We start from the raw sequence: 9,146 nt of genomic DNA, 5'->3' as shown, positions 1-9,146 counted from the left end.
GGCCAGATGTAATACCAGCTTCACTAACTGAAATGCACCCACTGTCAGCAACAGGGCTGGGCCAGATGTAATACCAGCTCCACTAACTGAAACCCACCCACCATCAGCAACACGGCTGGGCCAGATGCATAACCAGCTGCAAACTGCATTTTCAATTTCCTAGCAAACACAGGAAGTCCCGTCAATTTCTGACCATACCTCCATTGAACTTCTGAACTTTAATTACTTTTTCTTTTAGCATCTTTAATCTCCAATAATGAACTTCTATGTATCTCATTCAAATATTATTATACAATTATCCCATCAAACCAGCCACACAGATGGTCTTTAAAAGTAAAAAATTAACTTATTTCATATGTTCAGACCTGCTTTATTTATCAATGCAAGTAAATTAAGGCGGAAAGAAAAGAAGTTTATAAAAACAGACCTGATTTTGACCCCCAAGACGCTGCTACTCACAGCAGTTCCCTTTTCTTAGATTAATCTATGAGTACAACTCAGGAAATCTGTGCTCATTCTTTTTCTAATTCATTACATATGGGAATATAGATGAAAAGGAAGAAATACAAGCTTTTAAGAACCTGGACCTCATCTTCAAGTCAGGAGAACAGGAAGACACACAGAGAAGCAGCATGGCTTACAGATTATTGTCAAACCATCATGATTATCCTTAATCACATGATAATTCAGCTTTAATAAACTCAGATAAAATATGAAAGGATTTTTCTATATAGACCTCAGTATTTGTGGATTCCCAGAGAAAAGGCGGCTGATAATGAATGCAATAGCAATTTCTTAAAATACTTTTTTCTTTAGAGAAAATTATAATCTAAAAAAACATAAGTTAATCTATGTAATTAAAACTCAGATCTTTAGTTAACTACAGGCAGAGCCGCTGTACTTGGAAAGTTGGGTGTTTTCTCTAGCTTACCTGAGGGAGCCCCTTTCCCCCAGGCATACGTCAGTGTAGTTCACGGAGGTCAGGTTCAAGTTCACCTGACGCTTTCAAGAGCAGCTATTTTATACCTCCTCTATATGGTACAGTAATAACGAGGGATAGTCAGAGAAAAGTAAATCTCTTGACAATGAAATTCTTTTTCTGACATGGCTCACTCTCTAATAACGAAAATAGGGCACAATGAAATAACACATTGGTAAAACTCATGCAAGTAGAACAAAATCATTTAAGCCTCCATCAAAGAAATGCTGATTTTAATGCAACAGATTAGCGTGAATTGATATTAGGCACAGAGAGCGTCTACAAAGAAAAGGGCTGTTAACTATGTTTGGGAAGAGAACGTGGATTTGACTTGCTGGGTGCTGCTGTCCCAAGGCTGGGCCAGGACGCAGGCAAAGATGCAAATTAAATATTAAAATACCAAAGTACAGATACACTTTAAGTCTGCTATGAAACAGAAATGCAGACATGTGTGCTCGTACACACACACACACACACACACACACACGATGCATACCTATGGGTTCCTAAGTCTTGCATGACCTGTTTTTTTCCTTCACTTGAAAATAGTAGTGCAAAAGGTATAAATAGTTGGAATTTTAATAAACGAAATGTCTACGGTGAAGTTTTGAGTCTGACCTTTCTTGGATGCAAAACTGGAAAAGACTCTGAGTCACAGACCTGAGGTGAGTCATCCCCCTCAGCAGCATGGTTCTGACCCTCCTCAGGTTGGCAGACATTCTTTCCATCTGATTGTTTTCGAATGCTTTGTATCACCTTTAGCCAGAGGAAAGTAGCAGGTGGGGTCTCAGAATCATATGTTCTCATTAAATTTCTGATGAAAATCAAAGTAAATTGTGCTGATCAAAGGTACAGGTGGAATTCAAAGGGCCTCACAGACTTATAGATAAAATTACCTAAGTTATAAACCTATCCCATTGATCTAAAAAAAGGTTCAGGCATAAAAAGCACTGATTGGAGCAGGTGGTGAAGGCAGCACAGAGAGGCAGCCAAGAAGTCGAGGCAGCCAAGACGTCAGGAGGCAGGTGGGAGGCAGGGGGCAAAGCCCCTCCCTGTGGGCGGCCAGGAGGGTAAGGCAGGAGCACCATCTAACTGCAATGCTGTGCGGGGGCAAAGAATAGTTGTAACGGACATATCTGATGACTTCTTTACAAAAGAAAAGATTCCATTAATAATTCAAAAAACAGATTTAGTAAATCTGGCCATGATCACTCAGGGGCTGTGAGTCCTACGCCTTTGAAGTCTGAAATGTGACCTTCAAGAACTACCACCAACCTCACGGCTGCTCTAACCGTCTGGTCTGCTCCAGGCACATGGCCAAGACTCTGGATCCAGGCTAGCTCAGCAAAGAGGGCATCATGTTATGACAACACCTCCGTCATACCTGGCAGCAGACAGCAGGTGAGAGAGAGTGCCCCACAGGAAGGCCCGGAGAACAGACCCTTCACCAAAGCCACAAGGAACACACTAGGGAGAAGACACCAACGGTGACAAAGGTCCGTGTGGGCTCTCCGAAGGCCAGGAGTGACAGGAGACAAGGCTGCTGTATGTAACCAGGCGGCAGGAGCATGGAGGATGGAAGGACCAGGGAGATGCAGGGACACTAGAAGCCAGGTGGGCACAGAGTGGCAAGCTGGGGTGTGTGAGGCCAACCGTTGAAGAGTTATGGAGACACTTTGTAGAATGCTGCATCCCTGTTACGCCAGGAGCATTTTTTAAAAGTCTCTGGTATTTTCAGGGGGAGGAGCCCAGAAGTAAGACACCTGATTTACAGACACTCTCCACTTCAGGGATTGTTGCTGACTCTTACCAGTCCCCATTTCCTTATCAAAGACCTTAAGTAATCTCAATCTAATAGATTTTTAAAAACACAACAGTCCCTCTGATTCTGGATTGATATAAAGTGCTCAAAATTAGTTCCTATTGGCCAGGTGCAGTGGCTCACACCTGTAATCCCAGCACTGTGGGAGGCTGTGGCAGGGGGTGGAACACTGGAGCTCAGGAATTTGATAACAGCCTGAGTAAGAGTGAGACCTCCATCTCTAAAAAGGAAAAAAAAAAGGAAACACAATAACTAGGCATTGTGGTGGGCACCTATAGTTCCGGCTATTAGTTGGGAGGCTGAGGCAGGAGGATCACTTCAGCCAAGACTTTGAGGTTGTTGTGAGCTGTGATGCCATGGCATTCTACCCAGGGCAGAGACTCTGGGTGTGACAAAGTGAGAGTCTGTCTCAAATAAATAAATAAATAAATTAGCCCATATCTCATTTTCTTCAATAAGCTTTTCATTGGTTCCAAATAATAATTTCTTCTATTTCAGCAGCACTCAAGTGCTCATAATTCAACACCTTCCGTGCAAGCCCATTACAGCTGTCTTATTTAGATAGACTTTATTTCCAAAACTGCATCTCCTTTTTTATATAGCGTTGGTATTATCTTCCCAGTCACTTGATTAACGTTGCTACTTAGAAGGTTATAATTTCAAAACCTTACATGAGAGTTCCAAAAGGGAAAGCCTTAAAATTAAGTAGGTAGATCTACTAGAAATTAACAATATCACATAATTTTTGAACCTAAACTACAGTTTCCACCCATTCCTGTGATAAGCCTAGCTTAATGAAACAGGTTAGATAACAATAAATAAATCAAGCATGTGTTTCTAAAAAGTGGCCCGTAATTGGCAAACGTTCACTGCCCTAAAACTTTGGGTACCGAAAGAGTCGATATATTCTAAATGTTCACTTCCTGCTGCTGGATAGAACGTCTTAAAAATGAACATTATAATAAAGAGAAACCAGAAACTATGTGTCTAGTTACGTTTGATTCTAGTGATGAGTTTATTTCTATGAAAAACCAAGGCAACATTTATGTTTTTTAAATAGTACGTGGTTTCTATGGCTGTAGAGTAACCCAAGATGTGAGTGTCAGTTACTGTGACAAAATCTCTCTGGACATATTAGTAAATTACAGTAGAAGTCACTTTTTTGAAGGAAAAATTTGAAAATTTTACAATAGCATTTTTATAAATGCTAAAAGTAGGTTGAGTGTCCTTAAAGTGAAAAATCCAAAATCAAAACTTTTTGAGCACTGACACAGCAGAAGTTACTTCAAGCACGTAACTTTCTGGCTGCATTCATGGCATGTCATCTGGTTTCCTGTTAAGGACTTACGTATGAACGGGGCAAGAACATGACTACTTATCAACGGCAAATAAATTCAGCCAGAAACGGTGGAGATGCCGAACAACTGGGTTGTCCACGTGAGCGCTGAGACGAGACACCTGGGCTTTCTTACAGTTTGATAGACTTTGTTCCATGCACAAAATTACTGGAAACATTGTACAAAATTACCTTCTGGATATGTGTATAAGGTTTATAGGAAACATAAATGAATTCCATGTTTGCACGTGGTCCTGTCTCGTTACATATATGCAAATATTGTAAAATCTGAAAAATACTTCTGGTCCTAAGCATTTTTGGTAAGAGATACTGAACCTGGATGAATAGTACATTTAAAGCAAATACTTAGACCTAATCAGAGATTCCTGAGTTGTGACTGACCACACCGGCTGCAGGTCCATTCTGGACCCTGGCAGTCGTACCAGCTGATTCTCAGACTGACCACACCGGCTGCAGGTCCATTCTGGACCCTGGCAGTCGTACCAGCTGATTCTCAGTCCCCATCTCTTTCTCTGCTTCTCTTATCACAAAAGGGTCAGACACCAGCTATAAACTGAAGATCAGATTTCATCATAAACCAGAAAGAAAACACAGTCTGCTGATAAACACAGAAAGGCCTGCTGAGGGAGCTTAGCAACTGGCCCACCCTTCATTCACCACGACCACGTACTTCAACAGACATGGGTTCTAAACATTCTTACAAGAAAAAAGTATCTTCAGGGTAGCAACAGAGATATCCCCTGTTGGGACAGACTCGTGACATTATCATTTCAGCCACTAACAGCTATGAGGAGAGAGATAGGATTTACGTATTTTTATTCAAATAATTTCTAATTATTCAATCATATTGCATCAAACTAGTTTTTTATGAAATCCATCTCAAACGTAGGTAAAAGTAAAGATTATACGTACTTAGAAGAAACTGCCTCCATGAATTCGTCCACAAACTCATCATACTCTGCACCTCGCACCCTTCTCTGCCGCAGCCCGATGTAGAATGGGTCTTTAAGTAACTCCTGTTAGAAAAAGTTGCCATAAAAATAGAATAATTATAAACAATTCATTTACTCTAAGCTTCAGTTTCCTTGTCTGTATAAAAGGCACAGAAATAGAAATAAACCTTGCCATATTGATTCAGAATTAACCTATAGAGTTGTTATTTAATTTTTTCTTTGCTGATATAGGAGGTCTCCCTCTGTTACATGGATTAAAGTACAGACGTGTTGCATAGCTCACAGCAACCTCAAATTCAAATGATCCTCCTGCCTCAGTCTCCTGAGTAAGTGGGACTACAGGTACACTCCACCACACCCAGATAATTTTTAAAGTTTTGCGGAGACAGGCTCTTGGGGTTGTCCAGGCTGGTCTCCTGGCCTTAAGCTTGGCCTACCAAAGTGCTAGGATTACAGATATAAGCCACTGAGCCTGGCAATATTTAACATTACATAGAATCTAACTATAGTATTTATACACCAAGTGAGAAAAATAATTGCTAAATGTTAAAACATTCTGGGTTATTCTGAGGGGGAAAAAAGGAATTAAAATATCTTAGTTGCACTAATCAGAAAAGTTTAAATCGGATTTTATAAAGTTTATCACACAGAGAAATAATATTGAGTTTTGAAGCATTATATTAGTTTTAGGAAACAGAAGGGCAGTGATTTCATTTTTAGGTTTATTTACCACTTCCAAAAGCAAAATCTTCACATAATATTTTGATTATGCCTTTAGTATGATAGATGACAGGCTTCAAAAATAAATTTTTAGATTTGACTAAGTTTTTCTTAACCTTACACAGTTTATTTCTAACTGATATAGCTGAGAAAACATTGTTCGGTACGAGTTTTACTATATATAACATATATGTAATGTTATTATTCAGTTTTTAAATTGAAATATAATTTATACACTATAAAGCACGCCCCTTAATAACAAAAGCTCTAAGTAAAATCTGCAAAGCCCTCAACCTAGTAAAGGGCATCTGTGAAAAACCCACAGTTAACAGCACGTTTAACAGTGACCGTCTTGGGATGAGACAAGGACATCCTTGTCCTCCTCTCTGTTTCCATGCTGGAGACCCTGACCCTCACAGTAAGGCAGGAAAAGAGAAGCATACAGACGGGGGGACAGGGGAAGAAGCAGCGAAACTGTGTTTATGTTAAACATGTGACTGTGTCCACAGAAAACACTAAGGACTCCACCAGCAAAAATTCCCTCAGGAAAAAAATATGTAAATTTAACACCTGCAGGATCTAAGGTCAACGTACACAAATCATCGTATGTCTGTACACTTGCAATGGACAGTTGAAAATGAACTAAGATGCACAACTCCACTGACGATGGCATCCTGGAACAAAATTCTCACAGACGTATTTAATAAAGTGTGAGAAGCCTGCACATGGTACAGTGAACTATCACATGATGCTCGAGAAACTTACAAAATGTTACCCTGGTTTAACAGGTTACAAAAAAATAGGCAACTAATGTCACATAATGCTGATGCAAATTGACTGAACTGTCACCATCAGTAACCGGGAATAGAGAAAATCTCCCCAGTGAACTTGTGAATTTAGCAGAAGAGATTACTGGGCGGGATGATGGACGGGCTTCCCATGCCAGTCTAATCGGGAATAAGGCAGAAAGGAGGTGAGGAAGGGAAGTGTGACGGGAACACAGAGGGCACAGAATTGCTGGCGAAAGGTTCCCAAAATAAAGTACGGCCTGCCATCAGAGATCAAATTAAATGTGTGCTTGTAATAATTTTTTTTTAAACTTCTGAAGGATTTAAAGCAGAGCCTAACAGACCGTTCTAGCTGGACGAAAGGATCCGGTCCCACAGAGCTCTGACGTGCCAGCCACGTGGGAAGAGGGTCTCCCTTACACGGCTGTGAGTGGGGCACTGGTCTAATGGAGTAGGCCACAGTGCACAGTCTACTGTGATAGTGTGGCACTGACGTGGATTACTTAGGATGCAAACACTTCAAAATGAAAATACCTTGCAGGTTCTGGAGTTTCGATAGGCAGGAGGCAGACCAAGAAAGTCATTCAGCTGCTAACACAGACCACTTGTTATTGAAAAGGAAGAATGTCTTATAAAAAGGAGCCCAGGGTCCAGGAGGCAGAACCAAAAGCCTCAGAGAACAACGAACTACGGGACCTCTGGGAGGGAACTCAGTGGGCTCCTCAGAGCCCATTCCCGAGTCCCTGGGAGCTGGCCTGGCAGAGTGTGGCCATGGGAATTCAGAACTGCTAGACCACTGGGAGCCACATGATCCCTCTGCCTCCAGAGCTGAATGGGAAGGCCAACGTGGTCATGCTGTCCCTGCCTCACCAGTACAGGTTCAGTGCATGGGAAAATACCAGAGGAGTCACACCAAGGAGCAAAACCCAGAAGCCTCATTGGCATAAACTCTGGGCCTGCTGCTATTAGCTGGACACAGCTTTGGAAATGCTAGGATGGAGAGGAGTATGGCGCACAGAGTGAGGAATGAGAGACAGACCCAGGGGGCACAGGCATCCCAGCGTCCAAGCCACCTCTGTCCAAACTGCCGACCACAGAACCAGAAACACTAACAAAACAGTAACTGTCTTAAGCCACTGACCTTGGAAATGAGGTCTGTGCAGATATGGCGATGCTGCCAGGACGGTTAAACTATCTGAACAATCCAAAGCGGAGTTTAGTTAAAGACAGCAGAAATCACAGTGCACACCTGCGCCCCGTCCCTCTGTCACTACTCACAGCACTCGTTTTCCTTGTGAAATCGTCTTGGTTTGACTATAAGTTTTACTTACAATTTATTACGTAACGATAAGTTAAGGCTTTCCAGTTAGCTAGAATTTAACACGTTAAATCTTGTAAATGTATTTTAGATGAAATGCAAAACCTGGAATCAAGTGCTCCTGTGATGCACAGCTGTTTCTTAAGGCATAAAAACTCTCACGGGAGCTGGCGGCGTCTAGCAGCCGAGGCTGAAGTGCCAATGGCAGTTGCTACTCAGATGCCTGAGTTGCTACCCAGCTGCCAGAGCTAAAATACTCCTCCCCGTCTGGGATACATTTCGATTTCTAAAATGTGGGTTAGAAAAGGATCACAGTTGAGAGAAAGGTGACACGTTTCCTGTCTCTTTTGTGTCATCCTTCCCCCTGCTAATAATTAGCATACAGACCATGAAGAAGGACGATTGCAATTTCAAAGATTTTTAAATGAGATAGAGAATTTGAATTAAATCAGAAAGTTACAGGATTCTTCCAATCATAACAAAGTTCCCTTCAAAAATGGACTTTTTAAAATTTCATAAATTTAACTAAGAAAGCTAAGACAATGAAGGCTGGAATAAAGAAAACATTCTTGTAGATTCAGATAATGAAAAAAATTGCATCTATAAAAGCAACTTAAGACCATTCCATTTTCAGGTGTGGTGGCTCACACCTGTGATCCCAGCACTTTGAGAGGCCTGAGGCAGGTAGGTCGCTTGAGTTCAGGAATTTGAGACCAGCCTGAGTAAGAGCAAGACCCTGCCCCTACTAAAAATAGAATAAATTAGCCGAGTGTCAAGGCCCACCCTGTCATCCCAGCTACTCGGGAGGCTGAGGCAGGAGGAGCACTGGAGCCCAGGAGTTTGAGGTTGCTGTGAGCTGCGCTACCCAGAGGGACTCTGTCTCAACAGAAGAAAAAACATCACTCTATTTTCATAATGGCTCCACAGACAAAGGAGACTGGCACAGAGAAAGTAATATTAATTCCCTGAATTTAAAACTTCTTATGGTCAGGAATAAACACTGAAAAGATCTTTGCTAGAGAATAAATTCAAGACATGGTATTAAGCAAGCTCTTAAAAAAAGGTTTGAACTTCAGTAGCTCAAGGCTACACACTAAACACATCTGGTGTCACTGAGGACTGAGTATCTGTAAACATGAGAGAAGGGAAAAAACCCGGGGAAAGAGTGGACAGAGCAAGGTGTGCAAAGTAAGAGCCCAGAGGGACAGT

General features: G+C 41.6%; 1 protein-coding gene across 1 annotated transcript in view; it reads right to left on the bottom strand.

Annotated features, from left to right (window-relative positions):
- The window catches only part of ME1 (malic enzyme 1), a 161,719-nt gene that overhangs the window by 66,118 nt on the left and 86,455 nt on the right, over positions 1 to 9,146 (bottom strand). The window contains exon 6 of the mRNA XM_003801301.3: positions 5,071 to 5,174. Coding sequence (XP_003801349.1) covers positions 5,071 to 5,174 — 104 coding nt within the window. The remainder of the gene's footprint in view (positions 1 to 5,070; positions 5,175 to 9,146) is intronic.

Source organism: Otolemur garnettii, unplaced genomic scaffold (genome assembly GCF_000181295.1).
Source record: "Otolemur garnettii isolate 467f Iridium unplaced genomic scaffold, OtoGar3 scaffold00205, whole genome shotgun sequence".
In the NCBI taxonomy this organism is placed as follows: Eukaryota; Metazoa; Chordata; class Mammalia; order Primates; family Galagidae; genus Otolemur; species Otolemur garnettii.
This window is presented reverse-complemented; position numbering and strand designations above follow the sequence as displayed.